This window comes from Stenella coeruleoalba (genome assembly GCF_951394435.1).
Source record: "Stenella coeruleoalba genome assembly, chromosome: 19".
Taxonomy (NCBI): domain Eukaryota; kingdom Metazoa; phylum Chordata; class Mammalia; order Artiodactyla; family Delphinidae; genus Stenella; species Stenella coeruleoalba.
The window spans coordinates 7,920,463-7,943,455 of NC_137165.1; the positions used below are offsets into that span (position 1 = coordinate 7,920,463).

The 22,993-nt window shown below is 40.6% G+C and overlaps 1 protein-coding gene across 2 annotated transcripts in view; it reads left to right on the plus strand.

The window, feature by feature from the left end:
* STX8 (syntaxin 8) overlaps window positions 1-22,993 on the plus strand; it is a 237,998-nt gene that overhangs the window by 126,210 nt on the left and 88,795 nt on the right. For both annotated transcript variants that reach the window (XM_079903517.1, XM_079903516.1), the window contains one exon: window positions 15,886-15,987. In XM_079903517.1, coding sequence (XP_079759643.1) covers window positions 15,886-15,987 — 102 coding nt within the window. The remainder of the gene's footprint in view (window positions 1-15,885; window positions 15,988-22,993) is intronic.

The following is a 22,993-nucleotide window of genomic DNA, read 5'->3' on the forward strand; positions in this document are numbered from 1 at the left end:
TGTGGATATCCTTTGTGGAAACTCAGTTGGCCATCTGTGTGAATCTGTTTCTGGACTCTTTTCTGTTCCGTTGATCTTCTTTTGTCCATTCCAAACCCTCTTGATCGCTTGAAATCAGATCGTGTGACTTTTCCAACTCTGGGGTTTTTTTCCCCCCAAAACATTGATTAGACGTGGCAAAACTAATAGACATCTTTGTCTTGTTCCTGATCTTAGGGGAAAGTGTTTAATGAGTCCTCTTTAAATATGATATTAGCTATTGGCTTTTTTAAAATAAGACTTTATTCTTTAGAACAGTTTCAGATTTACAGAAAAATTGAGAAGATAATACTAGAGGGTTCCCATGTACCCCGTGCCTAGTTTCTCACGTTAGTGTGGTATATGTTTTACTTTTAATGAACCAGCATCGATACATACTGAGGTCCACAGTTTATGCAGATTTCCTTAGTTTTGACCTGATGTCCCTTCTCTGCTCCAGGGTCTTATCCAGGATACCCCGTTACATTCCAGTGTCATGTCTCTTTGGGCTTCTTTTGGCTGTGGTGGCAGTTTCTCAGACTCCTTGTTTTTGGTGATGTTGACAGTTCTGGGGGATACTGGCCAGGTATTCTGTAAGATACTACACAGCTAGACTGTCTGATGTTTTCCTCATGATAAGACTGGAGTTCTCAGTTATTAGGACGAAGTCCGCAGAGGTCAAGTGCTGTTCGCATCATACCAGATCAAGGGTGCCTACGGTCCACATGATCTGCGACCATTCACCTTAACCTTGATCATCTGGCTGAGGTAGTGTCTGTTGGGCTTCTCCCCTGTAAAGGTGCTCCCTCTCCTTCCTTTATTTCCATGCTCAGCTCCTCGGGAGGAAGTCAGTACCTGCAGCCCACACCTAAGGGGTGAAGACATATACTCCCCCCTCCTTGAAGACGGACTGGCTACCTAAACTATTGGGAATTTCTCATGGGAGATTTGTCTCTTCTCCCTCATTTATGAACTTATTCAGTCAAGTGTTTTTATCAGAGTATATGTCAGATATTTATATTTAGTATAAAATTAATGGATATTTACTATGGATATTATTATTTTTTTATTTTTTATTTTTTTGCGGTACGCGGGCTTCTCGCTGTTGTGGCCTCTCCCGTTGCGGAGCACAGGCTCCGGACGCGCAGGCGCAGCGGCCATGGCTCACGGGCTCAGCCGCTCCGCGGCATGTGGGATCTTCCCGGACCCGGGCACGAACCCGTGTCCCCTGCATCGGCAGGCGGACTCTCAACCACTGCGCCACCAGGGAAGCCCTATGGATATTATTTTATACTTTTGGCTACTTTATTTTGTTCAAATTATTCCAGCTTTGGCCATGGGAGCTCTGTCGGTTGGCTCCTTTGCTCCTTTGACATATCCCCACTGGTGAGGTTGTTGTGTTGTTGTTGTTTGTCTTTTAAAGCACTTCCTCAGTTTCTGGTCCTACCAGATACTTCAGGCTCCTCTTGTATATTTCCTGTGCCAGTCCGAGAGTCATCTATTTTCTTTTACTGGAGAATGGCCTTAAAACCAAGATTTGGGTGCCAAGTGTGCTTGTTGCTCCTGGGGTATTGGTTTTTTCAACGCCTTCTCAGTTGACAAAGCATAGAAATGCATGTCTGTTTACTAAGCTGTGTATATACACATATCCCTATGTAACCGTCTTTATGTTAAGGTCAGACCGCTGTCTCTAACTCTCATCTGTTAACCACATGGATTGTCCTAGCCTCCTCTTCTTGCTTATCTTTAAATTTCCAGTCCAGCAGTGAGAATCTGGCCCTTACCATCCATCATCCATTTCCATAATTGCTCACTTCCATGTACGTGTGTAAGCCCTATTGTAATTAACTCGTACCACCAGGGAAATCCACTTCATCAACTAGAATTCTGTGCTTATATGCAGTGCTTTTGCCTGAGTCTTACAGACTCCACTCATTCCCAGAGTAACTTATGTCAGCACCTGTTCTTTCCACCCTTTTCAGGAATGTTGTTTGATACATTTACAGTACAGATAGATGCTCGTATCACACTCTATGTTCCTTCCTGGAATCCCCAGCCTCCTAAATGATTTTTGTTTTCTTAATTTACAGCACAGAAAGTGAACCTTAATGAATGTAAAGTTCTATGGGTTTTGACAAATGCATAATGTCACATATTCACCATTACAATATCATACAGAATTTTGTACTGCCCTAAAAATCCCTGCGCTTCACCTGTTCATCCCTTCCCTATTCCTTCTAAACTCCTGGCAAACACTGATCACTGTGTTCTCTCTATAGTTTTGCCTCGTCCAGGATGTCATATGATTAGATTCATACAGTATATAGACTTTTTATTCAAGGTGCAAAGAAACGTGTTGATTATCTTGAAATTATTCAGTCAGAGCTGAGCACATTAGCACCAGGATTCCAGTTTTCTAAAATAACGGGAAGTGTATTTTTATTGTTACATTATTAGCAAGGGTCCTAATATGGCTTAACCTTTTTTTTAAACATCGTTATTGGAGTAAAATTGCTTTACAGTGGTGTCTTAGTTTCTGCTGTATAACAAAGTGAATCAGCTACACATACACATATATCCCCATATCTCCTCCCTCTTGCGTCTCCCTCCCACTCTCCCTATCCCACCCGTCTAGGTGGTCACAAAGCACCGAGCAGATCTCCCTGTGCTATGCGGCTGCTTCCCACTAGTTGTCTATTTTACAGTTGGTAGTGTATATATGTCCATGCCACTCTCTCACTTCGTCCCAGCTTACCCTTCCCCCTCCCCGTGTCCTCAAGTCCATTCTCTACATCTTTGTCTTTATTCCTGTCCTGCCCCTAGGTTCTTCAGAAGCATTTTTTCTGTTTTTTAGATTCCATATATATGTGTTAGCAAATGGTGTTTGTTTTTCTCTTTCTGACTTACTTCACTCTGTATGACAGTCTCTAGTCCATCCACCTCACTACAAATAACTCCATTTCGTTTCTTTTTATAGCTGAGTAATATTCCATTGTATATATGTGCCACATCTTCTTTATCCATTCATCTGTCGATGGACACTTAGGTTGCTTCCATGTCCTGGCTATTGTAAATAGCACTGCAATGAGCACTGTGGTACATGACTCTTTTTGAATTATGGTTTTCTCAGGGTATATGCCCAGTAGTGGGATTGCTGGGTCATATGGTAGTTCTATTTTTAGTTTTTTAAGGAACCTCCATACTGTTCTCCATAGTGGCTGTATCAATTTACATTCCTACCAGCAGTACAAGAGGGTTCCCTTTTCATCATACTCTCTCCAGCATTTACTGTTTGTAGATTTTTTTTATGATGGCCATTCTAACGGTGTGAGGTGATATCTCACTGTAGTTTTGATTTACATTTCTCTAAGGATTAGTGATGTTGAGCATCCTTTCATGTGTTTGTTGGCAGTCTGTATATCTTCTTTGGAGAAATGTCTATTTAGGTCTTCTGTCCATTTTGGATTGGGTTGTTTGTTTATTTGATATTGAGCTGCTTGTATATTTTGCAGATTAACCCTTTGTCAATTGCTTCGTTTGCAAATATTTTCTCCCATTCTGAGGGTTGTCTTTTTGTCTCGTTGATGGTTTCCCTTGCTGTGCAAAAGTTTTTAAGTTTCATTAGGTCCCATTTGTTTATTTTTGTTTTTATTTCCATTTCTCTAGGAGGTGGGTCAAAAAGGATCTTGCTGTGATTTATGTCATAGAGTGTTCTGCCTGTGTTTTCCTCTAAGAGTTTTATAGTGTCTGGCCTTACATTTAAGTCTTTAATCCGTTTTGAGTTTATTTTTGTGTATGGTGTTAGGGAGTGTTCTAATTTCATTCTTTTACATGTAGCTGTCCAGTTTTCCCAGCACCACTTATTGAAGAGGCTGTCTTTTCTCCATTGTATGTTCTTGCCTCCTTTATCCAAGATAAGGTGACCATATGTGCGTGGGTTTATCTCTGTGCTTTCTATCCTGTTCCATTGATCTATATTTCTGTTTTTGTGCCAGTACCATGCTGTCTTGATTACTATAGCTTTGTAGTATAGTCTGAAGTCAGGGAGCCTGATTCCTCCAGCTCCATTTTTCTTTCTCAAGATTGCTTTGGCTATTCGGGGTCTTCTGTGTTTCCATACAAATTGTGAAATGTTTTGTTCTAGTTCTGTGAAAAATACCATTGGTAGTTTGATAGGAATTGCATTGAATCTGTAGATGGCTTTGGGTAGTAGAGTCATTTTCACAATGTTGATTCTTCCAATCCAAGAACATGGTATATCTCTCTATCTGTTTGTATCATCTTTAATTTTTTTCCATCAGTGTCATAGTATTCTGCATACAGGTCTTTTGTCTCCTTAGGTAGGTTTATTCCTAGGTATTTTATTCTTTTTGTTGCAGTGGTTAGTGGGAGTGTTTCCTTAATTTCTCTTTCAGATTTTTCATCATTACTGTATAGGAATGCCAGAGGTTTCTGTGCATTAATTTTGTATCCTGCTACTTTACCAAATTCATTGATTAGCTCTAGTAGTTTTCTGGTAGCATCTTTAGATTCTCTATGACAGCTTTACTTCTTCTTTTCCGATTTGGATTCCTTTTCTTTTTCATCTCTGATTGCTGTGGCTAAAACTTCCAAAACTTTGTTGAATAATAGTGGTGAGAGTGACAATCTTGTCTTGTTCCTGGTCTTAAGCGGAAATGGTTTCAGTTCTTCACCACTGAGAACGATGTTGGCTGTGGGTTTGTCATACATGGCCTTTATTATGTTGAGGTAGGTTCCCTCTGTGCCTGCTTTCTGGAGGGTTTTATCATAAATTGGCGTTGAATTTTGTCGATAGTTTTTCTGCATCTATTGAGATGATCATATGGTTTTTCTCCTTCAATTTGTTAATATGATTTATCACATTGATTTGCGTATATTGAAGAATCCTTGCATTCCTGGGATAAACCCCACTTGATCATGGTGTATCATCCTTTTAATGTGCTGCTGGATTCTGTTTGCTAGTATTTTGTTGAGGATTTTTGCATCTATGTTCCTCAGTGATATTGGCCGGTAGTTTTCTTTCTTTGTGACATCTTTGTGTGGTTTTGGTATCAGGGTGATGGTGGCCTCATAGAATAAGTTCGGGAGTGTTCCTCCCTCTGCTCTGTTTTGGAAGAGCTTGAGAAGGATAGGTGTTAGCTCTTCTCCGAATGTTTGGTAGAGTTCACCTGTGAAGCCATCTGGTCCTGGGCTTTTGTTTGTTGCAAGATTTTTTAATCACAGTCTCAATTTCAGTGCTTGTGATTGGTCTGTTTATACTTTCTATTTCTTCCTGGTTCAGTCTCGGAAGGTTGTGCTTTTCTAAGAATTTGTTTCTTCCAGGTTGTCCATTTTATTGACATACAGTTGCTTGTAGTAATCTCTCATGATCCTTTGGATTTCTGCAGTGTCAGTTGTTAGTTCTCCTTTTTCATTTCTAATTTTACTGATTTGAGTCTTCTCCCTTTTTTTCCTGATGAGTCTGGCTAATGGTTTATCAATTTTGTTTATCTTCTCAAAGAACCAGCTTTTAGTTTTATTGATCTTTGCCATGGTTTCCTTCATTTCTTTTTCATTTATTTCTGATCTGATCTCTATGATTTCTTTCCTTCGCTAACTTTGGATTCTTTTTGTTCTTCTTTCTCTAATTGCTTTAGGTGCAAGGTTAGGTTGTTTATTCGAGATGTTTCCTGTTTCTTAAGGTAGGATTGTATTGCTATAAACTTCCCTGTTAGAACTGCTTTTGCTGCATCCCATAGGTTTTGGGTTGTCATGTTTTCATTGTCATTTGTTTCTAGGTATCTTTTTATTTCCTCTTTGATTTCTTCAGTGATCTCTTGGTTATTTAGTAGTGTATTGTTTAGCTTCCATTTGTTTGTATTCTTTACAGATTTTTTCCTGTAATTGATATCTAGTCTCATAGCATTGTAGTCAGAAAAGATACTCGATACTTTTTTCTTTTCCCCTACCCAGGTACATGGGGAGTTTCTTGCCTTTTGGGAAGTCTGAGGTCTTCTGCCACTGTTCAGTAGGTGTTCTATAGGAGTTGTTCCACATGTAGATGTATTTCTGATGTACTTGTGGGGAGGAAGGTAATCTCCACGTCTTATTCCTCTGCCATCTTGAAGGTCTCCTCCTTAACATTTTTTTTAAGTAGATGTTTTTCTTGAAGGGCTAGGAAAACTGGTGAGGCAATATTTTTATGCCTATTGTAGAGCTGTTTAATGAGTAACTTAAGGTAAGAAATGTTATGCTTTTAGCATTCTATATTCAAATTAGGAACGATGGGGCCTTCTCTGAACTCTGTGGGACTCTTTTTTTTTTAATGACTTAAAATTTTGTCTCTCTCTACTGTTGATAATCCAGAAGATCCTTTTGACTTTTAAATATTGTCGGGATGACCACTGTATTGTGTGATGCCGTGCAATTCTAGCCCACGTTTGTATTTGTAATTGTCTTAGCAATCCTTGGCTGATGAGAGAAGAAGGTATACTTAATATGTAATGATATATTTGCTTTCAAGAGAAGGCCAAAGGCTGTCACTGTGCAATGTCTGAAAGATGTCTCCACAATTGGAAGAAAGAATAGCAGGACCACCCTAAAGGACCCATACTTCAGTCTGTATCATATTCATGTTTCAAGCAACAATTTACTACTCAGAAAACAGGCTGTCTCTATCAGCATGAAATTATTGTTATTAAACAGAATTTTAGTTTTTATTTTTAATATGAATATATATTTTTAGAACTATGGAATAAAGAAATATAAACATAAATAATATATACCACCATTGATGTTTATATTTAATTAAGTAATTTAAATAGAATAACATATTAATACTGTGGGGTATAGAAGAATTGTTTTTCACTTTATAATGAACTAGATACAACTCAAGATTAAAAAACAGTGATTTAGCACCTGGCAAGTTTTCAGTAAATATTAGTAGTTAGTGTTCTGGTTTTACATTGTAGGAGTTTTCAGTAACACACTAGGGTCCTCTTACCATCTTCCTTTCCCCACACTTTGGCTGCATTCAGTCCTGCAGCTCAGGCAAATTGCCCCCTTCTTCCCCCACCCAAAGCAGCTCTCAGCACAGTCCACGGCAGTGGCCCAATTACCAGTCCATAGACATAGTATATGCCACCCTCTTTTCTGCAGCGCTGCCCTCTAGGACAGCATTCTCTTCTGCTTTTTCACCCTCCTCCTTTGTTTCTAGTTTTTGTTCCTCTTGTTCTTTAAACACTAGCGTTCTCTGATGTTCTTCCTTTACCCATACCTCTCTTTGTTCATTATATCTTTTTTCATTTGAATTTTTGAATTAACATACAGAAAAATCGACTGTGTGTGTGTTTGTGTAGTGCTGTGAATTTTAACACATGTATAGATGTGTGTAACCACTACCACAGACAGGACACAGAACAGTTCCATCACCCCTTGTGCTGTTCATTTGCCGTCGTTCCCTCCCCCATCCCTAACCCTGGGTGATCACCAACTGGCTTGTTCTCCATCAGTATAGTTTTGTCTTTTGGAGACTATCATATAAATGGAATCACACATATGAACTTCTGTAGTATTCCATTTTAATTTTTCTATTGCGCTTTCTGCTGTATATATTTGTACAGATTGTATTTGTGGTTACTAGGGATGACAATATATATACTTAACATTCTACAGTCTGCTTAGAATCAATATTTTATCATGTCTAGTGGGGTATAGTAACCATACCACCATAAAGGTCCCTTTACCCTTCCCTCCCGTCAGTATGGTGTATGATACTTATGTTCATTGAAAACCAGATGTTGTAAGTTTTGCTTTCAACTGTCAGATAATTAAAGAACTTAATTGGAGAAGGATCTATTATATTTACCCAAATGTTTTTCATTCTGTTGCTCTTCATTTCTGATGTACCAGATTTTCTGCTGGTGTGATTGCCTTTGTCTGAAAAAGTGCCTTCAGTTTTTTTGTGTGGGGTCTGTAAATTCTCTTAGCACTTCATCTGAGAATACCTTTCTTTCACCTTGATTCCCAAAGGATATTTTTGCTGGATATAAACTTCTGTGTTGACAGTTTTCTTTCAGCATTTTAAAAATGTTGTTATATATTCTTCTGGCCTCCATGATTTCTGGTGAGAAATCCACAGTCTTTCAAATCTTTGTTTTCCTAGAAGTAATATGTCGTTTTGGGGGGTGGTTTTCAAGATTTTTTCCTTTGTTTTTAGTGTTCAGCGGTTTGGGTTTGATGTGTCCAGACATGGACTTCTCTGTGTTTATCTTTTTGGGGGTTTTCCGAGCTTCTTGAATGTATAGGTTTATGTTTTTTGTCAAACTTAAGAATTTCAGCCGTATTTCTTCAAATATTTTTGTGCCCCACACTCTTTTCCTCTCCTTCTGGGCCTCTGATGACATGAATGCTTGACCTTTGGCCATTGTCCCGTAGGTCCCTTAGGCTATGGTCATCCCCCTGCCTTTTCTCCTCATTGTTCAGATTTGATTGTTTCTGTTGACTTGTCTTCCAGTTCACTGCCTCTTTCCTCTGTCATCTCCATTCCGGTATTGAGCCCATCCAGTGAGTTTTTCTGATTTTGATTCTTGTAGTTTTCAGTTTTGCAATTCACATTTGGTTCTTCTCTGTATTTTCTGATTTTTAAAAAAAATTTTTTTCTGAAACTTTTGTTTCAAGAGTGTTCACTTTTACTTGTTGGGGCATTTATATTATAGCTGCTTTAAAGTCCTTGTGAGATAATTCCAACAGCTGTGTCATTTCAGCCCTGGCATCTGCCGATTGTCTTTTCTGATGCATCTTGAGGTTTTCTGGTGCTTCATATACTGAGTAATTTTGGATTTGATCTTGATTATTATGAGACTCGGGTTCTGGTTTAAGAGGAAAATGTATTATTTACTTGGCCACTGTTTCTCCTTCTGTTTTCCTGGGTGTTTATCCCTGTCTCTTATTCTTTTCCTTCCATATTTTGTCCTCTGTAACCTCCTTCTGTGACTTCTGGGAGACTATTCCAGTTTGTTTTCTAACTGAATCTTTTATTTAGATTACAATCTGTTTAACTGCCTTCACTGCGGTTTTTAATTTGACAAGTGTGTTTCTACCTGGAGCACTGTTTCTAGTAACTTAGGTCAGTCCCTCATCGTGGCTCTCTGTTCTGTTGTATTGATTTAGTGTCCTCTTGAATCTTGTTTTAAAAACAGAAACCAGTTTCTCAGGTTTTGTCCTATTCTGGAAGGAATTGTGTTTTCTAGGGCAAAAGGGGTGAGGGAGGGGGAGCAGATGCTCCCTCTTTATTTACACCTGTTGGCTCTTTGCTCATCTTCACACACACATGTCAGTGTCTGTCTGTTAGAAGTTGGGAAGGGTTCTAACTCAGCATAGGCCTCTGTTACACACGTTTCAGCCTGGAGGAAGGAAGACTGAAAGGCCGTGGGATTGCTGGTGGGGAGGAAGAAGGAAAGGAGCCTGTGCTTTCTGCCCAGCCTGGCCCACCTGTTCCTGCTTAAAATGGGAGCAGGTACGGCCAAGGGGCTTTCTCCTAGGCCTCCGAAGCTTGAGTGCTCCCAGAGGCTCTGCTTGGGTGTGCGGGGACTCCCTGCCAGCTGCCCTGCCATAGGTGCCTTGGCCAACGTGTTACTTTTCCTTTGCTGAGTCACAGATTGGTCTGTCCTTCTGTTCCTGGTTTCCTAGTGTACAGAAAAGTGTATTATTAGAGGTTATCACCCACCCCATGTTTAGTTTCCATTGTAGGGAATAAAGGGAGTTACAGTAATGCCCTCAAGAAAAGCTCTTTATTCACCGTTTGGTTTTTTTAATGCTTGTCTTCAAATGTCATTAGCAATTAAGTGAAAGGCATAACAACATAATGACTTTGCAAGTGCCAGGATCCATTGTGAGTGCAGAAGGCACCAAATTTATCTGAAAATACGCAGCACACTCTCTGCCCTTATACAGATTTTACTGAGACTGTAACTGAGCCTAGAAGAAAATTAAATATATTTGGATCCAGCTGTGTTGGCACTGTATAATATTTCTCACCGCTTTTTGATGAGAAAATACTTTCTATTGTCCACATGTGATAGAAACGTAAGTTCCTCTCGAAACCAAGTGCAAATACTTACTGGGAAGTAAAATACCAGTTGCTCTTTGGAGACTGTACTTGGAGGGATCTGAAAGAGTCAGCTGGTTCTTTCTTAACCTGTATTCTGAAACCTGTGTTTAATTTGCTCGTAACTGACTGTGGTTGGGGAAATTCCCCCCTTAGAAGCTACTAGGCTGCAAGGTGGGAATTCTCCCAGGCTCCCTGCCCTTGGAAATCGCTTTCTGAGGTCATATTGACGAGTGAATTTGATCAAACCAACCAACAGCAGTGGCAGTGCAAACCTTTCTGACTTGGCGGTATGTTTCAAAGTCCATGTGGCAGTCAGAATCACGCTTAATTAAGAAAACGATAGAAAAGAAGGAAGATGATAATGGAGGAAAGAATTCATTGACTCATTATGTGGAAATATAGAAGCATTCTACATATCCCATAATGGGCTATTTCTAATGAATGTTTATTTTAATGGAATGAATATTTTGTAACCATTAGAAATTATAACTGTGAAGACTGTGTAACAACATGAAAGCGTACAAATGATATGTTAACAGGGGGCAAAAGGCTCATATATTGCAATTATATAAAAATACAGGGCTTTCCTGGTGGCGCAGTGGTTGAGAGTCTGCCTGCCGATGCAGGGGACACGGGTTCGTACCCCGGTCCGGGAAGATCCCACGTGCCGCGGAGCAGCTGGGCCCGTGAGCCATGGCCGCTGCGCCTGCGCGTCCGGAGCCTGTGCTCCACAACGGGAGAGGCCACAACAGTGAGAGGCCCGTGTACCGCTAAAAAAAAAAAATAATAAATTAAAAAAATACATATGTTTATGTCAAATCTTAGAAGGGAATCCATAGGAGTGGTTACTGGGGTGTGTGGATAATCTTATACTTTTCCCCCTCTCATTTATAAACTGCTATTAAATGATTTTTATCACCTAAAAATAGAGGGTTTTTTGTTTGTTTTTTAAAGCAAACAAACTAGTAATCAGATGAGGTTTACCAACCAATATGAAAAACTCTGCGTTTGGTCTGAAATGAAAACATTAACCCCTTCAGTGTTGACTACTGATTTTTGCTTAGCTAATCTTCTACCAATTTTGTATTTACCTCTGTTATGAATATTTACAAATTTAATGAGAACTCTATCCAGAAACCCAGTTAACATATAACAGCTGACATATTGTATTTAGTATCTGACAAGGAGTATTTTGCACTTGACTTTCTTACAGTGCTAGAAGCTTATTAAGTCTAAATTTTATATTACATGTTGAGACATTAAAACATACCATGCAATCTCAACTGCGATCATTTGCATGAGAACAATGGACCAAGCAACTCTAGGAAGCATAGCTGTTACTGTGGAATATCCTGATAGGACATGAGGAATGGAACTTAAAAATACTGACTTTTATATGTGCTACTCTGTCTAAACTCAGTGTGTTCTGTGCTGACTGGACAGAACCTGAAACGATGGATCCAAGTCCTCGCGTCACATTTTAGGATGAATACAGTGTCCAGTGCATCAAGATGTCACGAGATCTAGAAATCGCTTCCTCTGAACAATCTGTTAATGTTCAGAGCTAAGTGTCTGTAGCTGAGAAGACAAGACTAAGGAGTTATACGAGGAGAATTGTCTTCTGGAAGGAAGAACACTGGAATTGTGTTGTTCTAGAAATAGAAGGTGAAAGTTAAAAGCAGGCAGATTTTCAGCTCGAAATATAGAAACTTATAATTACAGGCACCCTCCAGCTCAGCCATGAAATTGATTTTCTCACGAGCTTCCGTGTTACTGGCACGGGGTTGGGTGGGGAGCTGGGTGGGAGGGGGATTGTTAAGGGGGAGGAGCTACAAGATGATCCCCTGACTTCTTGCAGCTGGAAAATTTTGTTATTCTAAGTCATTTGCTTTGTCTTTGCAGCAGGTCTCCCTGCCTGCCCGCCTTCCTCCCTCCCTCCCTTTTTTCTTCCTTTCTGGAAAATCCTACAAGTATCATGATATTGTAAACTTCAATTTTTTTTTCTAATTTATATATATATGTATTTTTTTCAAACAACTTTTAATTGAAGTATAGTTGATTTACAATGTTGTGTTAGTTTCAAGTGTATAGCAAAGTGATTCAGTTTTATATTTTTTTTTCAGATTCTTTTCCATTGTAGGTTATTACAAGGTATTCAGTATAGTTCCCTGTGCCATACAGCAGGTCCTTGTTGTTTCTGCTTTACATTTTTAATTGAGGTATAATTTACATACAACAGAGTGTACAGACCTTAGTGTTCAGTTCATGCATTTTGACAACTGCATACGTTTGTGAGAATATTTAGAACATTTCCATCATCCCAGAAAATTCCCTCTTCTCCCTTTCCAGTCAGTCCCCTCCATCCCCACCCCAGAGGCAACTGCTTTCTGATTTCTATCTAGTAGATTAGGTTTGTCCTCGTACTTTATATAAATGGAATTATTAAGTATATATTACTTTCTTATTTTCGCCAACAAAATGCTTTTGAGATTTATTTTTTATTTAGCCAACAAAGTAACAGTTGTTACAGTTATAAGAAGCTCTTTGTTTTTTTTACTGAACAGTACAGATACCACAGTTTGCTTATCCATTCCCCTATTGATGGATATTAGGTGGTTCCTAGTTTTGGGTTCTCATGAGTATCGCTGTTGGGTATATTTTTGTACAGGTCTTTTTTTTTTTTTTTCTTTTTGCGGTACGTGGGCCTCTCACTGTTGTGGCCTCTCCCATTGTGGAGCACAGGCTCTGGACGCGCAGGCTCAGCGGCCATGGCTCATGGGCCCAGCTGCTCCGTGGCATGTGGGATCTTCCCGGACCGGGGCACAAACCCGTGTCCCCTGCATCGGCAGGCGGACTCTCAACCACTGTGCCACCAGGGAAGGCCTGTACAGGTCTTTTTGAGAAACATGTTTCTATTCCTGTTTGGTAAATTCCTAAGGGTGAAATTTCTGGGTCATAGAGTAGATATATGCTTAGCTGGAGTAGAACAGACAAATATTTCTTCAGTTAACTTTGTGCCAAATCATCCCCAACAATTAGTATTGTCAATTTTTTTAAATATAAATTTATTTATTTATATTTGGCTGCGTTGGGTCTTTGTTGCTATGCACAGGCTTTTTCTAGTTGCGGCGAGCGGGGGCTACTGATTGCGGTGCACAGTGGTTAAGAATCCGCCTGCCAATGCATCCGGGAAGATCCCACATGCTGCAGAGCAACTAAGCCTGTGCGCCACAACTGCTGAAGCCTACGTGCCCTAGAGCCTGCGCGCTACCACTACTGAGCCCGTTTGCTGCAACTACTGAGACCCGTGCACCTAGAGCCCGTGATCTGCAACAAGAGAAGCCATCACAATGAGAAGCCCATGCACTGCAATGAAGAGTTAGCCCCCGCTTGCTGCAACTAGAGAAAGCCTGTGCATAGCAGTGAAGACCCAACACAGCGGGAAAAAAAAAAAGATTTCCGTCTTGGGCAAGCAAAAATGAATGGTGGTGCCGTTAACTGAGGCAGTGAAGATAGGGGAGTCCAGTTTGAGGGAAGATGAAGAGTTTAGTTTTAGAGACCTTGAGAGTCAGATATTTGTAGGAATTTCAAGGTAGAGATAAGTAGTAAGCAGTTGGCTATATGAGTCAAGGAGTTTTGGAGAGCTATGTAGAGCAGAAAATTTTTTTTTAATTTAAAAATATTTAAATTAAAATTTTAATATAAAAAATATTTAAATTTAAATATTTTAAATTTAAATATTAAAATTTTAAGCTTAAAACTAAAATAGAATAGAAATATACAGAATTCTGGGGATCACCAACATTTAAGAGGAAGAGGAGACTAGACAGAGCTTACAGATAAGTGAAAGGGAAACTGGGAGAGTATGTCATTGAATACAAGGAAATAGTTATGAATGGATCGTTAAATAATAGTGAAATATTTTCTAGGCAGGTGTTGTACAGATAATATTGGGCAAATTTGACTTAGTTCCACTTTTCTAAGAAGCAGCAAATTATTCGATGCTTTGAAATTATTCAATTACACTCCATTCATTCACGGCCTTTATCTTTTAGTGTTTATCTTGCTGTATATTAGGCACTCTCCTACGGATAGGAGAGACAGAGATGAATAAAAGTTAGTGTCTGTCATACTCTTTCTGTAAAAGACATGCAAACAGATAATTCAGTACAAACAGAAAGGGTCTCTAAGTAAAAAGATTGTAGGAAGTGCTGTAGGAGCTGGAAGAAAGACCTCCCAGCTCTTCTGTGCCTTTCACATGCTACTCTTTTTACATGAGTCGCACTATTCCTGCTTCTTCACCCACATACATGGCCGTCAAAACTGAGCTCAAACAACTTTCTGAAAGCTTTCTTTGACTTCCTTGTGGGTTTTATTTCATTCTTTAAGAAAAATGGTAACGTATTGGACAACATATCTCTAAAGCAATCACTAAAAAGGGAGAGAGGGAAGGAGGGAGGAAAAAGAACCAAAATTGAAAAAAAATAGTATATAGAGCTCATTATAAGAAATTCAAATAAAACAGATAATACAAGGAAGATCACCCAGGATCACACCACCTAGAAATAGTCATTATTAACATTAGGTTAACACTGTCTGGATATATCCTTACAGGTTCATATGTATAAAAGGAGGGATAGAAATAATTTTACATAATTAGGGTCATATTATATATGCTATTTTAATATTAAGTGCTTAATTTCACTTTTAAAAGATAAACTTCAGGGGCTTCCCTGGTGGCGCAGTGGTTGAGAGTCCGCCTGCCGATGCAGCGGACGCGCGTTCATGCCCCGGTCCGGGAAGATCCCACATGCCGCGGAGCGGCTGGACCCGTGAGCCATGGCTGCTGAGCCTGTGCGTCCGGAGCCTGTGCTCCGCAACGGGAGAGGCCACAACAGTGAGAGGCCCGGGTACCGGAAAAACAAACAAACAAACAAAAACTTCACATGAAGAGTTCTCTCCAAGAGGTAGTAATTACTAAAAGATCCATTTAAGGTTAACAAAATAATAACATAAAACATTGAAGCTTTAGTGATTTTTACAAGCTGTAAGTCTCTATATGTTTTACTTTCCAACAGCTTGATGTGACTCTGCTGAGAGTGATGAAGAAATTAACATCTTAGCTGCTGCCTTACCTTTCTTGCCACCGCCCCCCAACTGCTTCCTGATTTTCACCTATAATTCCATTGTCACTGTTTATTATGTTTGTCTACTTTTCTGTAACCTAATCCATAATTGTTCTCAGCTCAGTATTTACATGGATTCAGTTCTCGCTGTCATCTCTAATGTCATGGCCTCTGGCTTCTCCAGCCCAGAGTTCTGTATTTTTATTCACCTCTTGGTTGCCTAGATTTCATCATCAAGTAGTTTTCTTAAGAAGGATCCCAGTGGTCCTTGAAGTCCTCTATACCGTCTGTCTGCCGTCTTTATACTCCAGTGACAACTTGGCTGGGCATAAATTTGTTGGGTCATGCTTTCTTTCCCCTGAACTTTTGACATTTCTCCTCTGTCTCCTGGAATTGTGTTGAACTCAAAGTAGTTTTTTTCTTTACTACTCCTTCCTTCCCGACCCCACCCCCAACCTTTAATGAATCAGAATTGCAGTTTTCAGAGAATATACATGAGTTCTTTAAAACCTTCTCACTCACTGCAGTTGAGAGAATTATTACTAGGAAGGACCACCACAGCTATGAGACTCTGATGTGAGCCAAGGTATTTTTGGAGTATTAACCATGCATCTTTGTTTTCCTTTATAGAGATAATTGATGACCTTGCCAACCTGGTGGAGAATACCGATGAGAAACTTCGCACCGAAACCAGGCGTGTGAATCTGGTGGACAGGAAGTCCACGTCTTGTGGTAAGAGACTGCTGTAGTTATAGCTCTGCCTCTTTAATCATTTGCGGATAAGCTTCCCACGTTGGTCTCATTTCACCGCAGGGATTTGGTTGCTCTTCTAGTACAGGCAGTTTCATGTGATGAAGCATTGAAATTGCTAGAAGATCCCTAAATCTTGTTAAAATGAAATGAATTGTTATGAGGGCAGGGGAAGTATAATGCGTTGTTAATTTTTTTTTAATTTAAAGTAAGAAACCTTCCTGTATGCTTACCGAGAATAATAGTTTGGGAAGTTCTATGACATCCTGCAGACTGGTGGTGGCAGATCTCATGGGTTTTAAAGGCGATCTTGCTTGTTTTGTGCCTGTTTTAGTCACAGGCTTCATTGTTGAAGCTTGAGCCGTAGAGCAGGTAAGAGCACAGATTCTAAAGTCCAAATGAGTGTATATCCTGTTATTTAGTGAAGTTATCATTTCTTAATACCTTGTACGTAAAATGAGGAAACACGGGCCAAAATAAGAATCACTGGGAATGACTCTTAAAGTGCTGATTCCCTGGCCCTCCCGTCGAGATTCTGATTGAGTAGGGCTAGATTGGGGTTCAAGAGTGTTCGTCATTTAACAAGTGCACCAGGCAATCCCGATGTGGGTCCTTGCTCTTCGGCAGAAGTTCTGATGCACGTTTTTGTGGGGTTTCAATGATCTATTGCTTGTGCACAGTGCCTTGCCCACAGGTAAGTGACATTGAATGGTGGTGACACTAGCAGTAATCACAGTCATGGTTATTTGATCCTTCATTTCACAAAGATGCACCACGTTTATAAGGCTAATAACTTTGTTATAAATAGAAGTGCAGTAGCACTAAAAAAAAACTAACGATCTGAGCACATGCTTTGCCTGACTTTTAGCCCTTTCAGCATGAAAAATATACTGGATCCCTCCCACCTATCCAGTTTTAGAACAAGGATCTCTGTGTGAGGTTCATCTGGGATGCACAGCTTGAGAAGTGTTACCTTCCTTGCCTGTGTGTGTGGTTAAACAGAAATCTAGAGCAACAGGGCGATGGAGGACCGGGCAAATATGGACTCTGGAATCTCAGAGGAAGTGGAACTTGGAGGTGCCCACCTGCTGCCCTTTTATCACCTGTCTCCTCCCTGTAACCTGGCAGTTCTCATCCACCAGATAGCAAGCCACTCTGTGCTTCTGCGCCTGTAGGCATGTGCTTCTTTCTACTTCCTGCGCAAAGCAAAGCCTCCTTGATTTTGCTTTATCGGCCTTCTCATAACTTCTAACCGTAGGGATGTTGTTCTTTGCACCAGATCCTGAAACTTTGGCGACAGAGATAGATGGGTTCACTCCCACCTCCATCTGTTATTATCTTCGATTCTTATATAAACTTACTCTTTCTGAACTTTAGTTTCCTTGGCTGTTAAAAAAAAAAAAATAGATGACCTGGTTATAAAAATGAAATTGTGTAAAATATGTAAAGTGTCCGACACTCGCCATCGTCCCTGAATTTCCATATTTTATGCAGACAGGCAGTAGAGCAGGACAGTTAAGAGCCTGGGCCCCAGAGCCCTGGGCTCAAATCCCAGCTCTGCCATTCACTGGCTATGTGACCTTGTGAAAACCCGCTCCCCTTTGCCTCGATTTTCCCATCTCTGAAATGGGAATAATAATGGTACATATCTTAGAGGGTTGTTGTAAGGAATAAATGAGTTAATGTAGGTAAAGATATAGATGATATAGAGGTAGGTAGGTAAGTAGATAGATAGGTAGGGATATACAGCCCTTACAGCAGTTATTAGCAAATAATAAGCAGTGAGCAAGTATTAGCCATTATCTTTATATGTTGAAAGTAGGAAGAATCTTCCAGTTAAGAGACAACATTCCTGAGGTCTTTTTCATGCACTAAGCAATCATGCACTAAGCAAGTAAGATTTTGTATTTGCAACATAGAGGCCCTCACCACATGCCATTCATGACGTCATAATGAAGAATATGGCTTCTACTGTTGCCAAGTTTTTATTTTGTAGTTTTACTTGGTGTTGCTCTTCATAGCCATAAATGTCCATAAAATCTTCTGAGCTGAGCTGTTTAATTTTTTTTTGAAAACAGGAGAAATTTAGAGATGCCCAGAATTACTAAAATGCATGTTTTTTAAACATGTGTTGGTATCTTAAAATGTGTTAAGTGTGCATTGATCTCATGCCCCCTTTATATTTACTTATAAGTATCTATATTATCTGTGTTAGAATTATATGTAGTGATTCAGAAGGGGGAGGTACAACAGTACAACAGATGCTGAAAGAAGAAATTTCTCCAATTTTTTTCAATGGAAATACTTTAGAGAATTCTTTCTCTTATCTCTTCAATTTCCCCCCTAATATTTATTTAGCAGTTCTATCGATAGTATAGCAACACCACATAACTATCCTTATATCATTTGTGGTGCCTGATAACTTTAAAGAAAAATGTTTTGCATTTGTATTTGTTCAAGGGACCTTTGCAATTATGTATGTGCTTGTCGACAAGCAGTGCTAGTTTTGCATATTGATGGAGGTTCAGCGTGTGGCTCCAAAGGTCTAGGGAGGTTAGACTTGTATTCATGACCCCCATTAATTAACTTCTAAGTCTTCCCCTGATTAGTATTAAGCCTTGGAACTCAGGGTATATTGTGCAATTTACTGATTAGGTCTAGCAGCCCTTAGCAACATTAGCCTGACCTTTAAAAAAAAAAAAAAAAAAGTTTTTATTTTGGTAAAGTATACCTAACATAAACTTGACCCTTGTAAGTCTTTTTGAGCATGCAGTTCAGTGGCGTTAAATACATTCACATTGTTGTGCATTTACCACCACCATCCGTGTATCTCCAGAACTTCTTCATCTTCCCAAACTGCAAGTCTGCACCCATTAAACACTAACTCCCCATTCCTCGCCCAGCAGCCCCTGTTAGCCACCACTCTGCTTCCTGTCTCTACAAACATGACTACTTTAGGTACCTCATATAAGTGGAACCGTACAATGTTTGTCCTTTTGTATCTGGCTTATTTCACTTAGTGTAATGTCTTCAGTATTCCTCTTTGTTGTACCATGTGTCAGGAATTTCCTTCCTTTTTTAGGCTGAATACTAGTCCACTGTTACGTTTATGCCACATTTTGTTTACCCATTTATCTGTCAGTGGACTCTTGGGTTGTTTCCACCTTTTGGCTGTTGTGAACATGGGTGTATGGTATCAGTTCCAGTCCCTGCTTTTTTGTGTCCATGCCCAGAAATGGAATTGCTGAATCAAATTGTAATTCAGTTTTAATTTTCGTGGGGTAGCTACAGTACTGACCTGACCTTTTGCTTTGCTTTCAGCCTTTAAACTCTTAGGTACTTTCTAGTAGTTTCTTTTTTTTTTAATCTAATAAAGCCCACTTGCAGGCAGGAGTCAGGGGCTTCTGCAGCCTGAGAGGGGTAGGCAAGTGGAGTTGGAAGGTAAGGTCCTGGGCCCACCCTAGTTGGGAAGTGTAATAGGAGACCCTTTTCCCATTAAAGTGGGGTCCCAAACCCTTGGGATAAAAGTATACCAGAAATAAATTTTCCTTGGGGATTGTGGAGAAGGCAGCCTTGGCACTGAACAGATGAGAAGAAGAAAAAGGAAAAACTATCGTTCCTGACAAGTTGTGGTCACAGAAAGGCTTTCCTGTGCATTTGTATCCTGGGTAGCTGTATTTACCTGTTGTAGCTCAAGGTGCCTGGCAGAAGTAATGAAATACCTCTCTGGAGGGGAGAGCATGTTTATCCTTGGTCTCTAGGAATCAACCAAAAAAAAACTTTCAAGGCAATGACCAGCACACACTCAAAGATAACGTGGCATATTGGGAAACCCCACAAGACGAGCAAGGATCAGCAACAGACCACAGAAACCGATCTGCGTAGACTTGCAGTGTTAGAATTATCAGATGCAGATTATAAAATCAATTATGATTATATTTAAAGAAGGACATGACAAGTTTGAAAGTATCTTCAGAGAATAGGAACTATAAAGAACAACCTAGAAGATTTGAAACGGGATCAAACAGAACTTCTATAAATAAAAGGTAACTGAAACTCAAGTCTCAGTGGGCATATTTGGTACCAGCAGGAGAGAAACTCAACCAGAGGACATGTAAGAAGAAAACAAACCATATTCCCTTTCCATAAATGCTAACATTTACGAAAGGATGTCCAAACGCCATGGAAGTTAAATTACGGTCTGGGGGGCAAAGGCTTGGTCCAAGAGCCTCACGACATAGCAAAGAGTTAATCACTTGCTCTTCCCTAGTGCAAGGCCAGGTTGATCACTGATGTGTAAACACGTACACATAGTACATGATACTGCAAGCAGGGTATGTTTTAACTATCTGGGGGGTGGGGATTAAGCAACTCACTCAGGGTAACTCGGTTACTGTTAACTCCATGGCTGTTTAACTAAGAGAACTTGCGTAAGCGGAGAATAGCAGCGGCACATCATCATTTTACTTAAGGGAGTGCAAAACTAGGCTGTGAACCGTGAAATGCTCTTTTGTTTTCCTTCCGCCACCATATCGTCCTCGCCCATCTGATATATCAGTCCTAGATGCTTTCCCAGTGAGGAAATTTCTTGTTAAAAGGACAGACCCAATTGCAAGGGGGCCACACAGAACGGCCCGATGATGAATTTGTTTGTTCAGTTGTTAACAAAGGATTCAAGCACCTCTTTGTGAACCTTTCACTCGGAAGCCTGGGCTTTAAAAATTTTTTTCCTGGGATCTTTGGGTGGTTTTTCCTCCCTTTTCTTCTCCTGCCCCCACCCCAATAATAGCATCAAGTAGAAAACAGTATTATTGTCTGTCTCCAGCTTCTAAACGCAAACTAGACTGATATCTTCCATCGGCACCTATGCGTACTTTCAGATCTGTTATTTGTGTTCAGGACATCCGCATAAAAGCGGGATCTTTGTAATTGCAGTTTAAATATTCATTGTGCCTCGTCCTCATTAGAATTCAAAATAGAGCCTCGTCTGAGTCTGAGGGACGCAGCCAATTGTGAAAGGCCAGACGAAGGGTTCTGAATGACTCGGGTTGAGGGACAGTACTGCTTCTCAGTATACTGACTGTTACATAATGTTGTCGAAGCAGAGTCACTGTGATTTTAGCAGCGTCTCATTGATGTGGTTAGGAATCAGCCCAACTGACATTGCATTCACAAGGTCTCTCTCTCTGGAACCATTGGATTTGCCTCCCACTCCTTGGAATGGGGTCGTCTTAAGGAGGTGGAAGAGTTCAGTGGTTGAGAAAGGACAGCGCACCGCACGGGCGTGGAGCCAGGCGAAGGGGGGGGGTCACCACTGGGGCTCAGCCACTAACAACCTGGGTGACTTGGAGAGCCGCTTGCCCTCTCCGTGGCTCAAAATGAGGGTCCCATGGCTCTTCTGCAGACTGCATGAGAACAATCTGGGCGGTATCGTGACTGTGCTAGTGAGTCCTCAGTAAATGCCAGCCGACGTTAAAATGTGGCTTTAAATTGGTCGTCGAGAGCCACCTTGATAAGTAAGGCTCAGAGGCTCTTACCTCTCTTTGAAGCCAGCTTAGAAAGGTCTTTAAGGAGAATAGTGATGATCTGAGTAAGTTATGCAGGAATATTACGGAGCTAGGAGGTTTGCATCCTCATTTAATCAGAAATGGAGTCGATTTTTTTTTTTTCAAATAAACTGAAATTTATAATCTTGTGGCTGAAGCCATTACCAGTCATGAAGTTAGTCAAAACCACCTCTAGTGCATATGCGGGATGGTGGTGAGGCTGCCTTACTTTTGAATTGCACAAAACCCACTTTTTCTTATGTTAGCTGTTTTGAACTGAACACAAAATAGGTAAGAAACTGAATTCCAGCTTGTCTAGCTTATTGAACTGACATTAGAGACAACTTAATCTCTCAAGGAATTGTTTTCAAAACCTTACCACAAACACAAACAGTTAACCTGGAGCAAGAGAATAACTCTGCGAGTTCTTTTATGTATCTTACTATCAAGAATATTCTTAGCTATTGTTTCCTTCCTTCTTACCCTTTTTCGTTGAGATAAGCTAGTTGAATTCCTCAGCTCCCTTATTCCGTTGCGGAGCACAGGCTCAGTGGCCATAGCTCACGGGCCCAGCCGCTCCACGGCACGTGGGATCTTCCCGGACCGGGGCACGAACCCGTGTCCCCTGCATCGGCAGGCGGACTCTCAACCACTGCGCCACCAGGGAAGCCCGCTCCTTTATTCTTTGCATACGTGTGTGCCTGACTCTGTACCCCCGTGTCACCTTTCATTCGGTCTCTGGAGAAACGCCCAGTCCTTCACTAATGCGTATCTGCCCCCAGAGCCCTCTGATCCTTAACCTTACTGCTGCCTTTCCCATTCATTCATTCACTCTTTTCTCCCTCCATGCCAACACAGTTACTGGGCTTGGATTTTAGAAGCAGGTCTCCCAAGAATTTTATGCTCTATGGTTTCACTGCCTGGTATCTATTATCTCCGTAATGGAGAAAAGTCATTTCTCTAAAATCTATAGCAGATATGTCTTGGGAGGGAAGCAGTTTTAAATCAGCTGAAAAGGGCATGTTTACAAAATAAGGGAGCCCTAAAGAGAGGGGCTCATCTTATTTATCTTGGTAATACTGGTAGCCAGGTAAACGTTAGCTGCATTCCGACACCAAATTCACAGGATGGGAGCAACAGCTTACATAAATATGATCAACGTTACAATCACGCACATTTACTCTGTGTGCCAGGCACTGGGCTCGGTACTGGAGCTGAAAGGTACCTGGGGCACACAATTCCTGCCCTCGGGGAACTTGGAGCGTAGTGGGGGGGGGGACACACACTGTAAATCACTAGTGACTGCAGTAGCGCAGGCAGAAAAGGCTCTCAATCAGCCTAGGGGCCCAGAGGTTTCCAGGAGGACACAACACAGGAGCAGACGTCTGAAGGATGAGTAGGAGAAGCTTCTTCTGGGTCCGGTCAAGTGACAAACCAAAATA